General features: G+C 37.3%; 5 protein-coding genes across 6 annotated transcripts; 4 read left to right on the top strand and 1 right to left on the bottom strand.

Moving 5' to 3' along the window:
* Positions 1-2636: 2636 nt before the first annotated feature.
* On the top strand, positions 2637-4470 carry LOC143445709 (tRNA N(3)-cytidine methyltransferase METTL2-like). The gene has a single exon (XM_076944992.1). The coding sequence runs from the start codon at positions 3225-3227 to the stop codon at positions 4260-4262; it is 1038 nt and encodes a 345-aa protein (XP_076801107.1). The 5' UTR covers positions 2637-3224; the 3' UTR covers positions 4263-4470.
* Positions 4373-8275, top strand: LOC143445708 (fructose-1,6-bisphosphatase isozyme 2-like). Its single transcript, XM_076944990.1, has 7 exons — positions 4373-4686; positions 4919-5081; positions 5185-5277; positions 5715-5855; positions 6168-6305; positions 6933-7052; positions 7522-8275. The coding sequence occupies exons 1-7, from the start codon at positions 4508-4510 to the stop codon at positions 7726-7728; spliced, it is 1041 nt and encodes a 346-aa protein (XP_076801105.1). The 5' UTR covers positions 4373-4507; the 3' UTR covers positions 7729-8275.
* A 151-nt stretch (positions 8276-8426) lies between these two features.
* On the top strand, positions 8427-11291 carry LOC143445706 (uncharacterized). 2 transcript variants are annotated; one of them, XM_076944986.1, is made up of 5 exons: positions 8427-8937; positions 9034-9119; positions 9390-9526; positions 9757-9916; positions 10859-11291. In XM_076944986.1, the coding sequence occupies exons 1-5, from the start codon at positions 8481-8483 to the stop codon at positions 11201-11203; spliced, it is 1185 nt and encodes a 394-aa protein (XP_076801101.1). In that variant the 5' UTR covers positions 8427-8480; the 3' UTR covers positions 11204-11291. The 2 variants fall into 2 exon arrangements, with proteins under 2 accessions (XP_076801101.1, XP_076801103.1); XM_076944988.1 differs by having other exon boundaries at positions 10863-11078.
* A 528-nt stretch (positions 11292-11819) lies between these two features.
* On the bottom strand, positions 11820-13273 carry LOC143445707 (mitochondrial ubiquitin ligase activator of NFKB 1-like). Its single transcript, XM_076944989.1, has one exon. The coding sequence runs from the start codon at positions 13211-13213 to the stop codon at positions 12125-12127; it is 1089 nt and encodes a 362-aa protein (XP_076801104.1). The 5' UTR covers positions 13214-13273; the 3' UTR covers positions 11820-12124.
* A 2158-nt stretch (positions 13274-15431) lies between these two features.
* LOC143446660 (ran GTPase-activating protein 1-like) lies at positions 15432-18296 on the top strand. Its single transcript, XM_076946404.1, has 4 exons — positions 15432-15914; positions 16046-16224; positions 16509-17311; positions 17425-18296. Exons 1-4 carry the CDS (start codon positions 15516-15518, stop codon positions 17793-17795), a joined length of 1752 nt encoding a protein of 583 aa, XP_076802519.1. The 5' UTR covers positions 15432-15515; the 3' UTR covers positions 17796-18296.
* The last annotated feature ends 4350 nt before the right edge of the window (positions 18297-22646 follow it).

Below are 22646 nucleotides of genomic sequence, written 5' to 3'. Positions count from 1 at the left end.
CACTTTGTAGCGGTCAATGCCACGTAAACATCCTATACCCCAATTTTTTGGATTAAGTTGGGCTTCTTTCTTTAATTCTTGGGTTCTTTTATCTTTAGTTCATGTGTTTGGTTTGAGTAACCTCGGTCTCGTATGCACGTGTTAGTGTTACCGATAAAGTCATTTTACGTTTATGATTTGTCGAATGTTGAAGAACTTTTATGTTGCGTAATTCACTGTGCTATCTGGTGAGGACAAGTAACCTTCTATGGAAGTCAGACAGCTTAAATCAGTGGTTCTCAAACTGTGGTACGCGTACCACTAGCGGTACGCGAGAGCTTTTTAAGTGGTACCGCGTACCGCTGAACATGATTTTCGATGTGCTGTGAGTAATGTGTTGCCCCGGATAGACAAGCTTGTGCAGAAGAAACAGTTGCATCTATCAAATTAAATTGTGTTTTCTTGCTATTCATTGGTGTTATGGTATAGTAATAACGGTAATAACTAATAAATACCGGTACATTTGAGTAAAATAAGTCATTCAGGAGCCAGGTGGTACGCAGTGTAGCAAAAAAAACGAATGAGTGGTACGCGATCGCAAAAAGTTTGAGAAACACTGGCTTAAATGGAGTCATCTTCAGTTTATTTTCGGCTTTAATCTTAAGTTTATTTTTCAGTTTTTACCTCCAATTTTTCTATGCGCCACAAAAGGAAAAAACGGCTAAAAAGCTTGAAAGCGTAAAATAAGATAAAAATATGTTTTTGCAATATTGAGGTTATAAAATATTAGGCTCATAACCGGTCAGGTCTCAGGTCTATGCGAGTGATACGACGGCGTTGGGAACCAAACTGTTTTAGCATCAAGACAGAGAAAACAATTCAGCTTTGATTTTGCACAAAATAGAGTGTTATCTATCAGTTTGTTATCAAAAGAGAATGTTTTAGTGAAACTATATCGCATAACAAGGCTTTGATGGAAGCTGGTTGGCAAACAATTGATATTTAATTTGCGTTATTGTTATCAGTATCTTTAAAAGTTATTTAAAATCGGTAAAGGGTACTGCCATCAGTCCATGCAGTCAATAACATTGAAATGATTGTGCGTGATGCGTATAATCTGGATCGAGGCGGTTACGTTTGCCAAGTCGCCCACTTAAATCGAGTAAACCCTACTTAAAAGCAGTTTATTGATATTTTTTGGCTTCTCAAAACTTCTGTTACTAATAGGCCTAAATGAGATATCGGTTCACCATTTGATATGCTAATGTAGGCTACTTGTGAATTTGTTCAAGTTTTGTTTTCGATTAAGTCGAATAAAATGGGTTTATTTTATAGCGCATGTCATTATGTTATGTGTAGCTATGTATGCTATGCTATACCTACATTATATATAATTATATACTATACCTGCGTTACGTATACTATGTTATGTTTATTTACATTACGTTATACGTTATAGCTACGTTATGTATTATTTTATTGACAAAAACACATGCATCGGCCACGGGCGTAACTTGACGTGGAGTGACATTTCTGAAGATTGCCTGCGTGCCTATACTTGTCTAAACGATGACTGAAAGAGATGCAATTCCTGGTAAAATAAAAAACACGACTTTTTCGGCAAATAAACGTGGTGACTTGTCGCTAACTAACGGACGGGATGGCAAACGCTAAAGGTAGATTGTTAGAATTTCGGACTTTACAATTTAGTCATAGATGCAGTACCATGATGACGCAAATATTTACATTTTGTCACGAACTGCTATTTAAGCTATGCATCCTTGTGTCTTTATCTCTCTCTTTCGAACTTCGAATAAATTCTGACAAATGACTGTCCATTACCAAATACCAAACCCTGCATATGAATGTGGTGACATTCCTTTGTTTTGCTGGTTTGCCTCGCGCATAATCACGCCGCCCACTGTCAGCGTGTTGGCTGCTCAATAGTACGAGTTTATACAGTATATGTAAGTATTATATAGCTAACTGATTCTATTTTGTTTTAGGACTGCTCTGTTCTGTTCTGTTCTGTTTTTAATAAAGCCTTAATTACTTGAATTTCGTATTTGAGTTTTGAGGTCATGACAATGATCAACGTATCGGTAATTTTCGACAGAAAGTTGTTCTAATTTTACCGACACTTCTACATACATACATATTTATACAGTATGTAATATATATTCATATAGCCTATGTATATGGAAGCATTGCTTCCACCTCAGTTTGGTACTCTTTTACAGAAACCCCGTTTGTATGTAGTGTAGTATATTTACCAATACTGGCAAATTTTGCTATTTACACTGAACGTAAAGGTTGTTTATTATTTGGAGATAATGTTTTGAGAATAACCACAGAAATACGAGACTTTATCCTTTGGGTTCAAACTAGTTCAACGATTGAAACTTGGTGTTTGGTTTACCTTGCGGCGTTAGTAGCATTGGCTCAAAGAACCGTACTCCCACTGCCTATTGGTCAGTTTTTTAACCCTATCCTAACCAGGCTCGCGAGTTTACAAAAAAACTAGGTGTGGCCGACCCCGCACACACATTTTCAATCGTTAATTACTAGAAAACTATACGTCGTAAACTGATCGGATTTTGACAGGTAAGTAGAAAAATCATCTGGCTTCCTGTATACATCATAATTGTAAAACTAAAGAAAGTGAATTTAGTGTAAATTAAGTATTTCTAAAAGTCACACATTTCTAGAAATTCTTCTTGTTACGCCGCGCCCCCGCTGTGCGGAAAACCAGCTGACCGCGAGAAGAGAACGCAAGAGAATAGTTAGTCGAGTTATTGGTGCGTAAATGAGTAATACGCTTCAATGCGGAGAGCAGAGCAAAGCAGAGGAAAATTATGAAAATATCGCAATATCTCAAAAATTACAAAATCCAACTTTATCAAACAAACATGGACAGATAGCTGAACATTTTTTAGGAAAAGTCACCAAATTTCAAGTTTCTACAGCAAACAATGCAACTGTACGCCACGTTTTGCTATGACTGTGTGCGGGAGAAGCCAAGCCTAGTTAGAATAGGGTTAAGGCGTGTGCCGCGTCTCCTCATTGGGTAGGGTACGTGGTGGTTATTCATCGATGCACTATACTGAGTTTGAGTCTTGTTCGTTTCGTCATTTGGCGACAAGATTCTGAGAAGCGTGAAGTGCGCCGGTTTAGAGTAAAGACTTGCTGCTGCTGTTGCTGCTGCAATTGTGTCTTTATAGCTTTACTTTATAAGATATCCAGCCATGCAAAGTGGCAAACGCCCTGTGTTTGGAAACAGACATTTAACAGACGATTCAAAAGTATTTCAGCACAACGCGTGGGATAACGTTGAATGGACAGAAGACCAAGAAAATCAAGCACATAAAATTACTAGTGACCAAACAGAAAACGCAATGACAGAAGAAAGCCAGCAAAAGTATCTGGAAAATGCCGCATCATTTTGGGACAAATTTTATGAAAAGCATGACAATAAGTTTTTTAAAGATCGACACTGGTTGTTTACAGAATTTCCAGAACTCATAGCAACAGATAAAAAGACACTTTCCCCAGATGATTCTGAAATTGAATTACAAAAGCAAACATATGAGAAAACCAAAAAAGAAAATGAAAGTGAAGATACTGTTCTATTCCCTGTGAAATGCGACCATGAATCTCCAAACAAATTGTTGCAAGCAGATTTGCCTGGTTCAAATTCTAGTTTGCGATACATGGAGATAGGATGTGGTGCTGGAAATACAATTTTTCCCGTTTTAAATGTTACTCAAGACCCAAACTTATTTCTATATGCATGTGATTATTCACAGACTGCTGTGGACCTAGTCAAATCACACAAGAATTATGACACTTCACGCTGTTATGCATTTGTCCATGATATTTCTTCTACAGATCAACAGTTTCCAATGCCAGAAGAATCACTAGACATTGTCATTATGATCTTTGTATTATCTGCTCTGGAGTTTAAAAACATGCATTCTGCCATACAGCGTATTGTGAAATTGTTAAAGCCAGGTGGTATGATTTTATTCCGTGACTATGGTCGTTATGATATGGCACAGCTGCGCTTTAAATCAGGACGATGCCTGTCACAAAACTTTTACACCCGCGGTGATGGCACTCTTGTTTACTTTTTCACCCAGGAAGAAGTTAGGGACGTTTTTACTGCAGCTGGACTAGTTGAGAAACAAAATATAGTTGATAGACGTTTACAAGTAAATCGAGCTCGCCAAATTAAAATGTATAGGGTCTGGGTTCAAGCAAAATATCAAAAACCAACTTTGTAATGTTATTGTTGTAGTTTGTGATACATCTACTTTAATGCCTTGCAATCACAGCAAGAATTAAGACTTTTCGCACATCTTTTAAGAAATTTCTTGTGCAACATAAGGGAATTTCATAGTGCAACTTTAAATGTTTATGTTATACTGTATGTACCAGCTCCACTTTGTCTCGTGTAAATGCATTTTGTCACAAATATTTCTTTTCCATCAGGTTTTGGGTATTACAAATATTGCTAGAAAAAGTCATAATGGCTGAGTCCGGCAGAGATAACCTTGATACCAACATGGTAACTTTGACCAGGTATATCACTGAACGAGGGAGACAAGTTAAAGAGGCGACCGGCGAATTGACTCAACTTTTAAATGCAATTTGCACTGCTATAAAAGCAATTGCTACAAAAGTTCGAAGAGCTGGAATCATTAACTTGTGAGTGTTATGATGTCGTTATCATAAATTTCAAATACAACTTCATAAATATTTTATGTATTATGACTTTTTTGATATATTGCTCGTTTGGTTAAGCTGTAATGGTGTTTTTAGACAGTTTTATTTGAATTTATTATAATCCCTGAGGGGAATTTTTGTTAATATACATTTTTGGTAATGCTTATTAAAAATATTTTGACTATTGAAAATATATTTTATTACCTTTGTGTAGATATGGTATTGCTGGTACCACAAATACTACTGGGGATGAACAGAAAAAGTTGGATGTCTTATCCAATGAGCTGTTCATCAACATGGTAAAGCATTCTTTCACCACCTGTTTAATGGTTTCTGAAGAAAATGAACGAAGTATTGAAGTTGACTTGGATAAACAGGTATTAGACCTTTCTCTTCTGCTTTTAAATGATTTGAAAAATTGACTATCTTGAGGCCTTGCCGAGGTATTTAGGGTAATCCTCAGTGTTTATGCTTTATCAGGGAAAGTATATTGTCACGTTTGATCCACTAGATGGCTCTTCTAATATTGATTGTCTTGTTTCAATTGGAACCATCTTCGGCATATACAAAAAGGTGAAATGGGTATTTGTTGTTCAGAAGAGGGTAGATTTTAAGACTTGGATAATTGTTCATGCTTATAGCAACTTAGCAGCTTTAGCTCGTAGCAACCGAAAATTTTGTTAGCCATTAGCCAAAACTGTTGATGTAGGAATGAATTTTGTACAAAATTTTTGGAAATCTATCGGCTGACTGACGCATGGGAATGTGCTGCTCTGTAAATCGACTTTTTTCTTCTTTGTTGATAAGCTTTGTGCTTAGTGTAATAACAATATAATGACATAATAGAGCAGTTTTCATTTTTTCATCTCGCTTGTTAAGAATAAATAGTGCTTTTGTCTGTAAGTTAGAATATGACTTCACAAGTAGTGACTATATGGCCGTGACCGTTGAATTATTACCAGCCCTGGTAAATCTGAGAAAATTACAAGAAAATTTTTCATTTTGCATAGCAACATGACGGAGCTCCAAGTGAGAACGATGCTTTGCAGAATGGTCGAAATATGGTTGCTGCAGGATACGCCTTGTATGGCAGTGCAACTGTAATTGTTCTGGCAACTTCTTCCAGTGTTGACATGTTTATGCTTGATCCGGTGGGTTGCTTCACTTTTATTTTTCACAATTTATGTCACAAGTTTAATGTGAGGATAGCCTGATGTTGTTAGGCACCCAAATTCAAATTTTGTGTTAGTTTATATTTGCGTAAGCAATCAATGCAATCATATAACTGTTTTATATGGAGCATCAATGCAGTTTGATGCGTGAAATGTTTCTTAAAACTCTTTGTTTTGCCAATATTAATTACATTGACCTTGTGTGTGAAAGCTTCAATGTGAACTCTTAACATAATAATGAATTTTGTAATTCTTGTTTCAAACACTATTTTTCAATCGGATTTGACACAGAATGTTGGAGAATTCATTTTAACCGAACGAAACATGAGGATTAAGAAGAAGGGGAAAATCTTCAGCATCAACGAAGGTTATGCCAAGTTTTGGGATCCGGCAATGAAGGAATATATAGAGAGGAAAAAGTTTCCTCAGGTAAGGGTGGTGCCACATAACACATACTGAATTCAAACTGCATGCTTTATCATCACAATTATGACAGTTTAGTGTCAGCATCTGTCCAAAAATACTTGGCTTCCACGTAAATAGGCTTATTTAATAGTCAGGCTTGTTCCAAGCATGATAGACCGCTTCTTTCAAAAACGTGTCCCAAATCTCACGATCATAATATTTATGAATCAGCTCTGTTATGTCCATATTTTCGAGGACGTGTCGTTTCGTACATGTTAGCCCAGTGGTTCTCAACCTTTCATGGTTCAGGCCTCCTTACAGTTACCCTCAAGATCCGTGGCCCCCTGCTCAACAATAAAAATGTAGATTGTTGATTGCAAAACACATTTTACTTCATTACTGTGTGTGCAGTAGCCTTCGCGTCGCTAATTTTGCACAGCGAGCACAAAAACGGAAGAAACTTGTGGCCCGCTTTGCCCCGTTTTCCCTACTACTACACTGTAGCTCACTAGTAAGGCATCTGCTCGTGAGCTCCATAGAACGCTCCCAGGGTGCCACTGGGCCCTGAGAAACCCTGTGTTAGCCTTTGTTATACAGGAATGTATGAGTTTTCCTTTGATCTCTCTATAAATGGCATCAATGTTTGAACAGGATGGCAGCTCCCCGTATAACGCAAGGTATATCGGCTCCATGGTTGCTGACGTGCATCGAACATTGGTCTATGGCGGTATCTTTGCCTATCCTGCACACAGTAAAAGTCCTAACGGAAAGGTACGTGTTGTGGTTAGCGCACTAATAGTACAGTCGCGCGATTGCGAAACCACTGTTTAGCCATTCGTTAGTTGGTATGTTGTTATTACGACGCAAACAGGACCAAAGTATTGCTTCGCACGTAAGAGTCGCTTGTTGTTGCGCTTGTAACGACATGTTGTTCTTGCTTGCCTACTTGTTTATTCACTTTTTTGGTACCACTTTTCAGCAAACGCTTTAAGTCAAACAAATGTAGTTTTAAAGTCTTTCTTGCCACGTATTCCCCTGTTAAATGTGGTTCGTTTACGTATTAATATTGCTTGTGTTTCGTGGTACTGTATGAATAGTTGTTACTTTCCACTGGCTTACTTTCACCAATTTGTCATTATTTCTATCAACAATATTACTCATGGTAAGCCATGGTGACGTTTCTGGGACGCCGCATTACGAAAATCCTTTCCGTTGTGGAAATAATCTATGAACGTTTTAGATTCGTCTGCTATACGAGGCTGCCCCGATGGCTTTTATTCTAAACCAAGCAGGGGGCAAGGCCACGACAGGGACCTCAGACATTCTTGATGTTGTCCCAAGCAAAATCCATCAGAGGGTACCTGTTGTTTTGGGGTCACCAGATGACGTAGACGAATACTTGAATATCGTTCGGAAACACCAGAATCAGATTCAAGGCAAAGAATAAAAGACAGACATCTTATTAATGCAAATAAACGGTGCGAACACGCTGCTAATTGGCTATTGCGCTGCAACAACGTATTTCACATTTCATAGTGCAAAAATGTGCCAAGAAGTTCCTCTCAGATTTATGTTATGCAATAACTCGATGCCTATATGCAACATTATGGCAATGTTAATTCTTATTTTGGTTTGTCTGTTACTTTAGTTCACACTATTTCGTGACGCACGTTTTGATAACGACTACTCAGAGATTATAAAGGCGAAGATAACACCCAAGATAACTATAATTATTTGTCCAGGACTCATTTAGCTGGTAAAATGAAGATACTCGTTTTATGATTGTTATTCGTAGAGCAAATACCGTAGGGGCCTTTTGTGTCCGATTGTTCATTCTATGATGAAGTTTCATGTACTAATGTACATTATGGTTATATTGCCATTTGCTGTGGTGATTGGCTATTCATTATGTGCAGTCTACCTTAGAAGCTTTCGCATATACTTTACGATCACGTCATTATATATTTTGGCAATACATGAGTTTTCTGCTGACAGTCCAGAATGATTTGCTCAATCACAAAGCTATCGAACACAAATGTATCATACCAAAAGAACAGGAACCAACAGAGTCCGATACAATGTTGAAAATTGAATAATGTGAACTACGAGCAGTTGTACCGATGTGTCATCATACAACGGAAATACTTGTTTCACCGCCAGGTATAAGTAAAAACACATTTATGCATTTGCAAAAAGAAAATGGTCAAGTCACACAACGCTGTGGTAGTGCTTGTGTTGATACAATTTAGCCTTGTACTGTACCTTATGTTGGTCATGCGATCAGTTTCGTTTAATAGAGAAGTTGGCGTAAGTAACTCAACTTCAAGTGGACTGTCAGGAAATCAATCGACAGGCAGACAATCAATGTTTCGCAATGTATCAAAGAATGATTATTATGGTGATCGGGAAGATGAAACTTGTTATAAGCCAGCGGGGGCAATAAGCTACAGAGTGTGCAAAAAGTTACCTTACCTGCGGATTAACTGCGGCGTGAAGGAAAAAAACGCTCGTACTTATAAAGTGCCGAATGTTGTGCATTTTATCTGGTTCGGTTCGCCAAGCTTTAGGTTTTACAATTACATGGCAATGCGGTCCGTAGCGAGTCATCAGCAACCCGAAAAAATCCTCTTTCATTACAGCAAAACAAAGCCAAAAGGTAAGCTTAGTTTTGCCTTAATTATTGCGTTTAGTAAAACTATGCAAGTAAGGAACTTAGCCGAACTTACTTGCTTTTATGTTATTGCGTTTTTAGGAACACTGTGGGAAAGAATCGTGGCTGAACTACCGTGTTTGGAACTAAGAAAAATAGAAGCGCCCAAAGAAGTTTTGGGAGTAAAGGTATGGTTGTTGTCTATCCCAGTGGGCCTGCGTGATTACTCTCTGAAGACTGTCCCAGGTTTCTTCTATAAAAAGACATCTGCAAGATACCAATACCGATAATACATTATACTTTTTAAAGCCTTGAACTAACTACAACATACCGTTAGGAGTATACGACTAAAATAATCCTTAAGGTCTGAATACTTGTTGTACTGGATATGGCCTACAATGCATCTTATTTAATGTGACAGATATATATGTATAAATTGTATGTTTACTTATCAATAGATTTCTCGGGTGATTCCACAAACTGATGCAGCGCGTATGCAAATTCTGTTAAAATCAGGAGGGATTTACATAGACAATGACGTCATTACGTTAAGAAATCTCAATTCTCTACGAAATTATTCTGCTACATTTGGCCGGTAATTATAGACGCAAGTTTATACCGTTAACTCCGTGTTGCTGTCAAGGTAGCGTTTGCCACAGATTCGCTTGTTGTATTTCCAATTTGATTACTGTAACAGCTTAGTCAAAACTACACACAATATCATCATGACTTCCGCCATACTAACCAACGCCAACTTACTGCATGTAGCCTATGCCGTTCATCTCATTTCTAACTTTTACACAAATCAAAACTCTGATAATTCAGGTCTGTTGGAAATGTTATCAGCATGGGTGTGGTACTTGCCGAACCAAACTCCACTTTTCTCACACAGTTTTACCACGAATATCCAAAACATTTCGATCGAAGATGGCCTTGGGCTTTTACCACTCGTTATTTAGGAGAGTATTACAGGAAGCAATTTCAGGTAGGCTATAGACATAGGTGGGCAGTACCGTGGTCCATTTTCAGTACCGATATAGGTACCGTCGGTACTTTTGAAAAAAAGTATCGAATCTCTGTACCGAAATACTTTTTTCAAGAAATTTCAGTCAGTCCCGGCACTCGGTACTTTTTACGTGATAATTTCGAAATTTTAACAAATATGTTTTCAAAAATACATGTTAATTAATCCTTAATACTAATTTTAGCAATTGTTGATCTTTTTTAATCCATAAATGTCAAGTAAAATTGCAAGCGATTAACGTCACATATGTTTTGATCTGGAGTAACCTTTACCGGGGTATAATAGCGATAAACATTATATTCACAGCAGCATCTTTTACACATAAAGTACCGGTACCGAGTACCAACAAAGTACCGAACTACTTTTTAAAATAGTACCGAATATCGGAACCGTCGGTACATTTTTTGCCAAGTACCATTACCGACGACACCTCTGGTTATAGAATAGGCCTACATCAGGACTGGGAAATTTGCCGATTCTCCTTAACCATTAGCCGGTTGGTTTTAGTCGTTAGCTGCCAATTAATCGTAAATTGTCAATTAAACTACTGGCCTATTTTCTTCTTACAAATCACTCAATCAGGATCTAAAATGTTAAAGAACAATGCAGTATATCGTGGTGCATTGTAAAATTTGTTTGGAATTAAAATACTCAAGCATTAAAATGCTGACAGAGCGCCACATTTCGGTATAGTACGATGGATTATGTAACATCTTATCTATTCCTGATCCAAAGCTCTTCCCTAGCCTACAACGTAGGCTCCACATGTACATTTTCGGCAAATAGCTAACAAATTTCGCTGTCGCTAAGAGTTTTACTTGGCCGAATAAATTTTCCTTGCTCTGTGTTGAAGAGCATTTGGGATGGAGATATTTTGCCCATAACTCATGTTATTACTTTCAGCTAGGGGTGCATGTCGAAGAAACGTCAATGCAAAGACCGAATCCATACCAAAAAGTCGACGGTGGCGTGTCAGCTACCACGTTAGCCCACTGGGATCTCAGCAAAAACTATTTTTTGCATATTCATCCGCAAAAATCGCTTCAAAATCCAATTATTGATCGAAATTTCGGAAATTGGAATGCTCACATTTTGCGCAAAATGGACAACGTATTTGGCGAGGCAGCGCGTCGAGGTTTGTTCGGTTCCGCGGATTTGATCTTTTCTCCTGGTGAAAAGACTCGCGAGAGGGTAGATACATCAAAGGTTTCACTGCTGGCTCCACTGCGTACACAACATACTGTATAAGTCTGCCAACAGTGGAATCATTGCAAAACGCAGGAGATGGTATCCGCAAGATCGAACTTTGACTACACTATTATTTTTAACACATTTAATATTAAGTGTATATTTATTTATAAACACAATTAATATTAAGTGTGCTTGTTTTAGCATTAACTCCACATTTTAAAACTTTTTTGGACCCCGAAGTTATATGCATTACAATACGACCCACAGTTTAAGAAGTTCTGGATCAGACAATCAGTTTATTTGTTTTGGAGTACGTGGGGTACAATATGTTTTTAATATGGATATCGTTTAAACTTTTAAGTTAAAAAAGAATTGTGAATCTACACATTTCAAAATGATTCCAACTCAAGTCTTTACAAACACCTTTAGAAATTCATAATGATGTCACAAAACTTTGTATCCTTACATATCAATGTCAAAGCAGTGGGCAGACAATATTTGAAAAGTGTGGACAGGATAATCCAAATATATTTTTAAGAAGACACAAAGCAGTCTGGTGATATCACATCCAATTATATGGTATTGCACTAGTTCATAACTATTGGTATGAACTGATGTTTGAAAAAAAATGGTTTGAAACTAATTTTTTTAGTGAAATCAATAAATATATCTATGGTGTGTTATTATGAAAATTTATTAACAGGAATATCGGCATAGCTATAATACAGAGATAATAAGCACATGGCAAATCATAAAGCATGATGACAAAACTTTATAGTAACAGCCACTAACCGAAATGACAAAATGCTATAAATGATGCATCAAGGTCAAAAAGAGTATGTCTGCTATCCACAAACACAACCTACACAGTACCTAATTTGATCAAATATGATATACTGGAAAAGGCTAATGCAAAGCAAAGCATAAATACACAAACAAAACAACATATTTTGGCTCTAGTGCATGGAAGTCTTAAGCCTATGCATGAAAAAGGGGGACAGTTCTTGCAACTCTCGATCTACAAACTGGACACTCCTTAGGAGATGGCAACGCTTCCAAGCAATCAACACACAAACATATATGACCACAGTCAAGCAATACACATTCTCTGGGGTTGGTTAAACATATCAAGCACAGCTCTTGATCATTGTTTTGAGTAGAATCTCTGTTCAGACGACCACTAACTGCTGTGCGCTGTTGTCGAATCTCATTTAGTTCATCGCGTATCTTCTGTTCTTTCTTCATTTCTTCATAGCGAGCTTTTAATCGACGTATCATAAAATATAATCCAGTAAGGGATGCGGCACCCAACAAAAGCGCAAGCACCTTCCAAAAAGTTGCCTTTCCTCTCATCTTTGACACAATTTCTTTCTGTGTAAACTTGCTGATTATGTAGTCGCCTTCGGCCGGGGGTCTAATCTTAAGCGCTCTGTCTTCATAAGCCAGCTCTCCAATTGCACAAAGCTTGGTGCCCAACCTTAGCATGCTCTCAGTGTCTGTGAAGCCTTTGAGTCTATCGCCACTAACAAAACCAACAATGCTTTGCATCATTGATTCTGAGGCTGGATTGAAACGTTCATGAACAACGTCCATTGAATCCCCAAACCACGAAGATTTAAAGGGTTCTATGACGTTAACTGATGATGTTTGATCATCACCAACCAGCTCAAATGGGATACTGTCTTCGTACGAAGATATTTCTCTGTCTGCATTCTGCCAAGTTCTTCCATATTTCGACCAGACATCTTTATGCTCTGTTGTAACCTTCTTCCAAACAACACCTTTGATTTCGTTATTAGCTTGGCAGGTTAAAAAAGTTTTAGTAGATGCAACACGTCCGTTAATAGCAACATACTGCAGGCAGGAAAATGGTGCATCTCTTACTATGCTTGCCAAATCCGAACCAACTTCAAGGGCAAGTGCATCATCAACTTTCTTTGCTTTGGCTTCAGATCTACGATAGAGAAAGTAAAACAGAGCAGATATGGAGGAGCCAACAGCAAGAGCCGAACTTTCTAACACAGTTCGCTCATCAGCTAAAGCAACTATCCAATCAAACCATGTCATCGTTGATGGCTACCAAAAAACACATTTATCCAGCATATCTTAAGGGAAAAGAAGAAAGTATTACATTTTTATCTAGTCTATGCGGAAAAATCATATTGTGTATAGTATTTTAAATTTCTGTTAATGGACCTTCATTCCTGCCAAGGCTGCCATTGCGTTAACAGACGTCCTAAGCTTTTATCATTTACGTACTTTGAGTGTGTAATAAAAATGATAAAATTCAAGTTTGTGGCGTTAAACAAGTTAATATGCTCGAAAGTTTCTTCACTTTGGGTAAAAATTTCGCTAAAGTGACGAAGTAGGCTACTGTCCTCAGACTGACCTCGCCAAGTCCAACAAAAATTGTTCCTAGCTCAACCTATGTTGGGAAATCCCCGTTGCTTTCAAAGAAAACTCGGGTGGCTTGCACATGGTGTTTAAAAACAGGGCTTTAACCTCAGTGATTGGTTAATAATAAGTAACGGTATCTATCACCATTGCTCAAGATCTCGGTACTTCATAACAAGTAGCTGGTAGCGGCTAGCAGAAATTTATCACCATTGCTCCCAGCCTCGTTAGTCTTTACTTCCTTACTTCCCTAGTCCAGCACTCCAAGCATGACCGCTAGTGAAAAATTAGCGCGCAAACCGATAATGTTGATATCTTCATGGTTTAACATTTCTTGAGTGTGGCGTATTGATTTAGTTTACAACACTAACAATTTTGAATAGGTTGAGGCGCGATTGAATAGGTTATTTTTTCTAGCGGAATCAACTAATTGAAAATCAAAAGCTTATCGAGTAGCCTATTGAATAGGCCTAGTTATTTTTGAGCACGTTTTAAGGCTTTTCGATTTCTCACTTTTTCCCGTTCATTAACGCATGCTAATAACAAGTTAACAACTGGCTTGAATTTTTCGTCTTCACCACGCATTTGAGGAAAAACAAAATGATTGATTGATGTGCGATCAAACATCAATCATCATGTGCAGAAAAAAGTGAAGATCCCGGTACATTTTTTTTAACAGAAATAAATAGGCAGGTCAGAGTTGATCAAAACTAGTTTAGTAGCCTATACTTAAAAAGCATTATCAATGTTCGCCAATCTTTGACTAGGTTACATACAAAATATATAAATTTCTTGTGGGAGAATTTTAGACGGGCATGCAAGCTGGCTAATTTAAACATGTTGTGGCTTGGTGGCCGTGCTAACCCCAACTGGAAAGTACAGCAGTTTTCCATGAGAGATCATACATGTAAAGATGCAAATTTTAGCGTGCATTGAAGGCTCAATTCTTTGTTTATTTATTGTACTGTAACAAATTTATTTGGTATAAATCGGCGTTAAAATAAAAAAGTTTGCTGTTTCCTTTGATGAATCTCGTGCGTGCGGGTGCTACACTTATGTTTATGTACGTAATGTTTATTTTTAGCATAGAAATGTCACAGATGACATTTACATTAACTGGTAAAGCATTCCTGTTTTTTCCGCATTGCTATAGTTTTACCTATTACTATTTACTTGTCTGACACAGAAAACATTCTATTCATACTTGATCTAACTACATGAGCCATCCCTATTGTTTCATTTATTGTGACATAATAAGAACTGCCATCCTCGTAATAATTAAGCGTTGAATCTGCGTTTTTGCCACTTATTTATGACAATAGCTGCTTAACCACTACATATTAGTACAAATCCTTTCAGCAGTATATTTATAGACAACTACTCTTTGATTTAAGGCGAGCTTATTTTTGGACTTGCCCCTCACTTTAAAGCTATAGCAAACAAAGTTTGCCATGAAACTTAGCAAACTAGCTTCATCTTGTCCAATAAATATGTATTAACATGTGTTTTAATGCGCTGTAACTCTTGACACCATTTTTTACTTTCCACAGTTATGACAAAAATAACTGATTTGATAACGAGATAATTCTCTGAATGTGATCAATGATTGTAGAGCTTGACATTTTCCTTTCAAAAAGTGATTTTACGTGTACGTAGTTTACATTATAATTTATAACTTTAAATTCACTATCCTCATAAGTAGGGGACAAGCATTTTTTTGCATAGTTGACTGGAGCGAAAGCTACCAAAATGGGACAAACTACCGTACTTTAACCGAAATAAATGAAACAGTCACAAACAGCAGTTCTCCACAAATACTTGCCTTCCATTTTATCATTGAAATGAAATATAATGAGGAAAATGAATTTGTCCATCTTGAAAACTGAATGGCTGAATAAACCCGCAGATTGATTGTTTTCTGTGTTTAGAAATTTTTGTAGTAGGGTTGCTGCGGGCCCAGTAAAGTGCTTAAACAATGGAAAAGGGCGAGTCTAATGTAGATCAAGTCACAGCTTTGCTGGAACTTGCAAAGGTAAAGAAGGAAAATATAATCAGTTTCAAAGGCCAGGGCTTGAAGTTGGACACAAAAGCGGACGCCAGAGGGGTTGTTGAGGCGATTCAAGCTTGCAAGGACCTACAAGCACTGGAACTTGTTGGTAATACAGTTGGTGTAGAAGCTGCCCAACTTATTGCAGAGGCATTGAAAAAAAGGCCTGAACTAGAAAGATGTCTTTGGTCTGATATGTTTACTGGAAGGCTTCGATCAGAGATTCCTAAATCACTGCGATGTTTGGGTGATGCAATAATTGAAGCCAATGCTCATTTGGTAGAAATTGATCTTAGTGATAATGCTTTTGGTCCTGATGGTGTAAAGGTAATTCGAACTCACGTTTTTACAATGTGTGTTATCTTTTGCAAGATATAATGCTATGATAACTGATACCATAAAGTAAAATCCGGTTGTTTTTGTCTGTACTTAACCTGTTTTACTGATCTCCGAAACAGGCATGTATTGAGCTGTTGAAAAGCAGATGTGCATACACTATTCAAGAACTTCGCTTCAACAATAATGGCTTGGGAGGTGGTGGAATTATATTGGCTGACACACTAATTGAATGCCATGAGAGGAGCGTGGTACAAGGAAAACCTCTAGCACTGAAGGTTTTTGTAGCTGGTCGAAACAGGTAGCTTATGATATTGTTCTGCTTGTTTCCATACTATTAATATTAGAAAGTAGCATACCTGTTAAACTTTTGCATTACAAATTTACCTCAGGATCAACTATTAATTCATAAGTGACATCACGGTCGTAATGTAGCAATAAATCGTAACAATTACATCAGCACTGATATAAACGGTTTAACCTAAAACATCGAAACTTAACAAGAAAGCTTTATTGTTCAGTCGGAGTATTTCTGTTTTGCATTCAACTAGTACTGGTAACCCACTTTATTATTTGCTGAAATAGGTTAGAAGACCCAGGGGCAAAGGCATTGGCAAAAGCTTTTAAAACGATAGGTACATTAGAAGAGATCCACCTGCCTCAAAATGGTATCAGGCACCAAGGTATAGCAGCATTAGCAGAAACAGTGAAACACAGTCCATCCCTTAAACACCTAAATCTCAATGATAATACTTTTACTGAAGAAGGTGCCATTCCTATGGCGGAGGGAATAAAAAATATCAACAGTTTAGAAATTATCAACTTTGGTGACTGCCTTGTAAGAACTGAAGGGGCAAAAGCCATTGGTGAAGCGCTGAAAAATTCCAATCCTGATTTGAAGGAACTGATTTTATCTTTTGGTGAAATACAGCTAGAAGGAGGCCTGAAAATTTGCGATGCATTATCTGGAAAAGAAATGCTTAAGAAACTGGATCTGAATGGAAATCAGTTTGGTGAAGATGGAGTGGAAGAAGTCAAAGATCTTGCAAAAGAATTTTGCAGTTCGTCTGTTCTTGGAAGTCTCAGTGATGATGAGGGATCAGATTCTGAGTCTGATGAAGACAGCAGCTCCGAAAGCCAGTCGTCGGATACACGCATAGATGAGATAGTGAATGGAAGCATATACAATGAAGAACCATCATCAACTCTAGTGAACGGAAATGCAGATAAGCCAGAGACCCTTTTGACTCCGAAGAATTTCCTGTCATCTGTTACAGCATCTTCACTGATAAGTATGTCCTCTTCGAAAAGAGTCAATTTGTTAGAAGAAGTTGCTGAGCTTGTCACTAATGCTGAATCTACTGCAAATGCATGTGTTGTATTATCAGGTAAGTGCAAATGCTTTCCTTTATGGTATTATTTGTTTAAACCATAGATGACACAGTCATTGATAAACATGATGATTTTAAATCATATTTAATACTATTTACAAACATTTTAGAGTTATTGAAGGAAGATTGTATTGAAAACATGATATCATGCAAAAATCCCCAAGCAGAAAAACTTCGATCCTGTGTGTTTGAATGTATTGATGTGCTCATTGCTGATGCCTTTGAAAAGTATCCTAACACCCCGATGCTGGTGGTAAATCCACTTTTGGTGAAAATGGGTCTAATTAAAAGTGAAAGCAAAAAAGACAAACCTGTTGGTAAAATGCAGGCCATGGTCGTTATTCTGGGTCACATATGCCAACAAGCTTACTTTCCGAAGTTTCTTAAAAGTATAGTGAGGAGTTTGGTGGCAAAAGAAAATCATCGTTGGGATCAAAGCCCCTTTCTGCGAACTCAATTAATGCAAATCCTTTATGCATAACTGAAGGATATTAAGTTATAGTTTGCTTTGGTAATTGTTGCTAACATTCACAGATAACCACGTATTTTTAATTACTTGGGTTTATGTTAAGATTGACGTGATTCACGTTTTATCTATTGCCGAATTGTTAAAAGCTGCATTGTATTTCATTCAAATTTCAAACATTCCTCAGTTTGAGATATGTCCTAGCCAGCAGTGTGTGATTTTATGTCTTGATTTTAGCTTTTGTCATTTGAATTGTGAGTTCTGCCCACTGCCCATCATCTGGTCCATAAGTAGATGGGCACAAAAGGGGCCTGGCCCCGCTGTAGAAATTTTGGCTAACATAGTTAGAAAGTAATGTTCTTGTAATAGATTTTGTTTGAAACCTTTCTACCCCGTTTTCTGCCCCAAGCTAGTTACTGACCTGCCAATTGTTAGATCTAACATTGTCATTTCGCTGTGAGTAGCAGCTCATATTGCAATGGAATTTATCTCTTTTGAATAAAAGATGTCTGTGAATATGATAGTCGTTTAAAGATGTCTGTGAATATGATAGTCCTGTTGCTGCAAACTGGACTGGTTTCTACCACTGACTTCAAGTGCAATGTTTGCATGGACCTACAATATGGAACTTCATTACTGCTTGAAGAATGGCTAAGATTTTTTCAAGCAAAATTTGTGCAATAATGAGATCCAGTGATCCACCTTTCTCTAGGTTTCGCACCCCTTAAAAGGTTAGCTGGCATCCCTGGTTGGAACCCCCTGGATTAAAAGTTAAACATTATTTCCTTGAACTAGGTTGGCGCAAAATATAAAATTAAAACCAGAGTCAGCTTGCAGATTTGAAAACCAGAAATATATTTTACCATAAGCGGGCATCATCAGTTTGTGGTACAGAAAAGAATAATCAATGATAAATTAAAACTTAAGATAAAATAGATATAATAATAATAACACGCTGTAGCAAACTCAAAAGCTGTGATATGCTCTAACAGGAGTAGTAAACGAGAAAGGAGAAACGCAAATTGTGGTGGAAAAGAAAGGATCAATTAAAGAGTAGTGTGCGTGAGGGGAACACGAAGGCAAAAGGCAAAAAATCAACATGACAAAAAGTAAAATATCATCTAAGGCGAGGCAAAATCATTTTACTAATATTCAGGCTAGATTGCGTCAGGCGTAACCACTTGGCTTCATAATGATCGAGGTTGCTGATATCCGGTTCGGGCCAGATCCGGCCCGCAAGATTAATTTGTCCGGCCCGCCTCACTGAATCACAAATGAACTTATTGTATGGTAGCCTGTTGAACAAAGTGGGAATTTGGCCTGCGATCGTCAGTTTTTATGATTATCTGGCCCTTTGTGAAAAAAGTTTGGTGACGCCTGTACTAAGGTAACATTTTAACAATGTGCTAGATCTGTTTGTTTTCGATGAACCTTTATGTACCATAACATGGTGTTTTAATAATGCCATTTTATCGTTATTAACAACCAAGGTGAACCAGATTAACGCAGTTTACTAATTAAACACCCGCTTTTTGAAGGTGAAATTATCATTGACCGATGGATGGCAAAATGGCATAAAGCCTTAAAATCAAGACACGAGTAAAATAACAAGTTTCAAGTTAATTTTCTGCTTGATTTCCTTACGATTATGCTCTAATGATAAGTAATATTATATTTTCGACAATAACTGCTTAAACCAAGTGCGAATAGCACCTTGCCGTTGATTGCTGCTAAAAAGTGAACAACCTGCAGTTGTTTAATTTTATGATAATAAGGGGATATTATAATATACAGATCGAATGCAGTGTAGAATTCGTGTTTTCGGAAATCTGCTTTGCGAAGCATAACATTGCTTGCCGATGACTTCTTGTTTTCCGTTTTAATTCGTAACATAAATGTCGTGCCTGCCTATCCTGCGTTTATTATACACAGTTGGTCAAAGCAAACAGTCTACTAACTAATACCAACGCGGCAACATGTACGTTTTTATGTTGCGCTGACAATATTTTGTCCAAATATAACTGTTCAAAGGAACAATTAAATCTGGAGGTGAAAAAAGCAGACAACGACCTCATGAAACTCATATATCATCACCCGCAATAAACATTTCAATAAGTAAATATTGTAGTGGAGTGGGTCAACTTCTCAAATTCAGGTGCCATATACCCACTTTCCGTTACAATTTCAAGGTTGTTCAAAACGTAAATGTTACTTACGCTTACCTTGCACACACAACCAGTCTTTAAATATACTCTTTTCTAAAAACCAATGTACACTTTACTTTGAAAATATCTACATTAGCTGCTCACTTTGCTGAAAAACTAAACTTGTTATTCATTTCGTCACGAACAACTGTCTGTTGTGACGTCACCAACAATAGCCTGTCCGTCACTGAGCAGCAAGCAGTAGCAAGGTGCTATTGGAAAACAACAGGCTGCAGCACCCTGCTCTTTTGGTAACGACCCCGCCTCCGAATTCTTGTCAAAAACCTATGGTACCACATTGGTTAGCATGTTAAGTGTTTTTCACTCTGGTGTTTGTACCTGTTTAGATCAGATAAGATGTCTATGAGTTACATAGGCTACTGTGTTTACAGCAGAAACGAAAGAGTTTTATTCAAAATCTGTAAACATTATAACCTGAAAGCTGATGCTGTATAGCCTATCACCTAGGGCCTAGGCTATAGAAGTAATGCAGTAATGGTAAGGGTAGCTCAACAAATCTGTCATCTTCATTGTACGGTTGTAGACTGTGGGGTATAACTGGCATGCTTACAAATCCGAAAAGAGCCCATATCCACTGTTGCACTTGGCTGATGACGAAAAAATGATTGATTTTTACTAGTAGGTTATGTTAAATGTTTTTGTACTGTACCCCGTGGGCCATACGCTTATAATTAACAAGCAAAATATAAAAAAATGCTTCTTAAACGCCAATTCATCCATTCATTTGCTCTCGAGCTCGAGACCTTGCCACATTTACCCGTCTAATTTGTGGAAATTATTATCATAACACCTAATGTATTTGCGATCAACGACGTCAACACAATTTTTTGTCCCCCACGTTTAAGGCAAAAAACAAAATGAATGAATTTATCATAAATAAACAAACAATTGCATGAGGTTTCACTTCATGGTATCTGGTTATCATGTAAGAAATCAAAAATTTGTGTATATATGCAACAGTATGGCACCAGCACCAGCAGCTGCACGCACGTGATTCATCGACAGGCACATAGAATTTTTTGTCTTCCTGCCGAATTATAATAAACAAATAAAGAATAGTTGGCTGTTTAAACACCAATTTGTAATAAATAAAGAGCTGTGGCTTTAGTGCATGCCATTATGATAAAAGTTGCGTTTTTGCACGCACAATTTCTTGTCAAAAACAGCCATGGGCTCCCAGGCTGTCAAATATAAATTTTGATCATTTAACAAGCCCTCGTACAGCTTGCTATATAATTTGCAATAACTCATGTAAAAATGCATAAAAAACTGTTTCAACAATTGATTAAATGCTCATAAAACTTAACCAGGAAATAGGCTAAGTGCATAGTCATGCACAATAATGCAATGTACGAATTATGCATTAACGCAATAGAATAATTGATGGAGTTTACTTCCTACTCCTGCTGAGTCATAACGGTAACACATCTTTACATTACTGTAGCAGATGCCTAAATTTTGTTTTACCCTAGTCCAGGGGTCGGCAACCTTTTGCACTTAAAGAGCCATTTTAACCGATATTCCACAAAATAAAAATCACTGGGAGCCGCAAAACTATTTTCACAATAAAACGAAAACGACACTCTGTAACAAAACTGTCATGGGTCGCATTTATAAAAGCAGTTAATTCAGTAAGATTTAATTAATGTGATTACTATAATGTGCTCAGTGAGATAAAGACGCGAGTGTTCTTCTGTTTGTTTCTACTGTAGCAATAAAATTAATAAGAGCCGCATCAGAAGGATGAAAGAGCCGCATGCGGCTCCGGAGCCGCAGGTTGCCGACCCCTGCCCTAGTCCCTATACACGTTAAAAACTGTCTACTAAATATTACTTTCATGAAGGCAAATAAGATGATTATCTTTTTACAAAATAAACGTAGTAACGTCAAGTCAATAGGATCTTCAGTCGTTTTATTTTAACATCCATTTTCTTACAAACCATGATACATGCGGTATGACATGCAATGTTTATCTTTGAGAAATAACTTACCTTGTAACCTATCACCGGTAATTAGATTTACAATGTGATATATACATGCGAGTAAATCGATAAATACAACAGTTTTTGCAGCACCCCTTGCAAATTTTATTCATACTGCTCCCAGTTTGGGAACCACTGGCCTATCACTTTTAGGACTAAAATTTTTTTTTCAGTCCATGAGTACTCGGCCATTGTGGAAAGTGTGGCACACACACAAACGGGAATCATCAACATGAACGCCAAACTTTTACACATTCATGCCGATAAAATATAAACAAACCAGACAAAGTCGTTTTTTAAAACGCCAATTTAAAATAAATAAACAAAGAATTGAGGTATCAGTGCATGCCATCACACCAAAATTTGTGTGTTTGCATGCACAATTAGGGATTCTCGGTAAAGTGTGAGTAAGTACAGTGCTTATAAGCTGTGACATGTGACTTATATTTTGAACTTGACATATACACAGCAAAAATCTGGTGTATATAGTTGGGAGGTGTATAAAATTAAGCCTAGCCAGAGAAAGGATAATGGATCAAGGATTAATTGTGATTTAACAAAGTTTTAACACATGGTTTTGCAAAGAAAATAATATTTTGCGTTATCAAATAAAAGGACCATATGTATGTAAAAGTAATTTCATAATAAACTATTTATCC

The sequence above is a fragment of the Clavelina lepadiformis genome, chromosome 2 (assembly GCF_947623445.1).
Source record: "Clavelina lepadiformis chromosome 2, kaClaLepa1.1, whole genome shotgun sequence".
Lineage (NCBI taxonomy): Eukaryota > Metazoa > Chordata > Ascidiacea > Aplousobranchia > Clavelinidae > Clavelina > Clavelina lepadiformis.
Note: the sequence above shows the minus strand (reverse complement) of the source record. Positions and strands in the feature narration are given on the sequence as shown.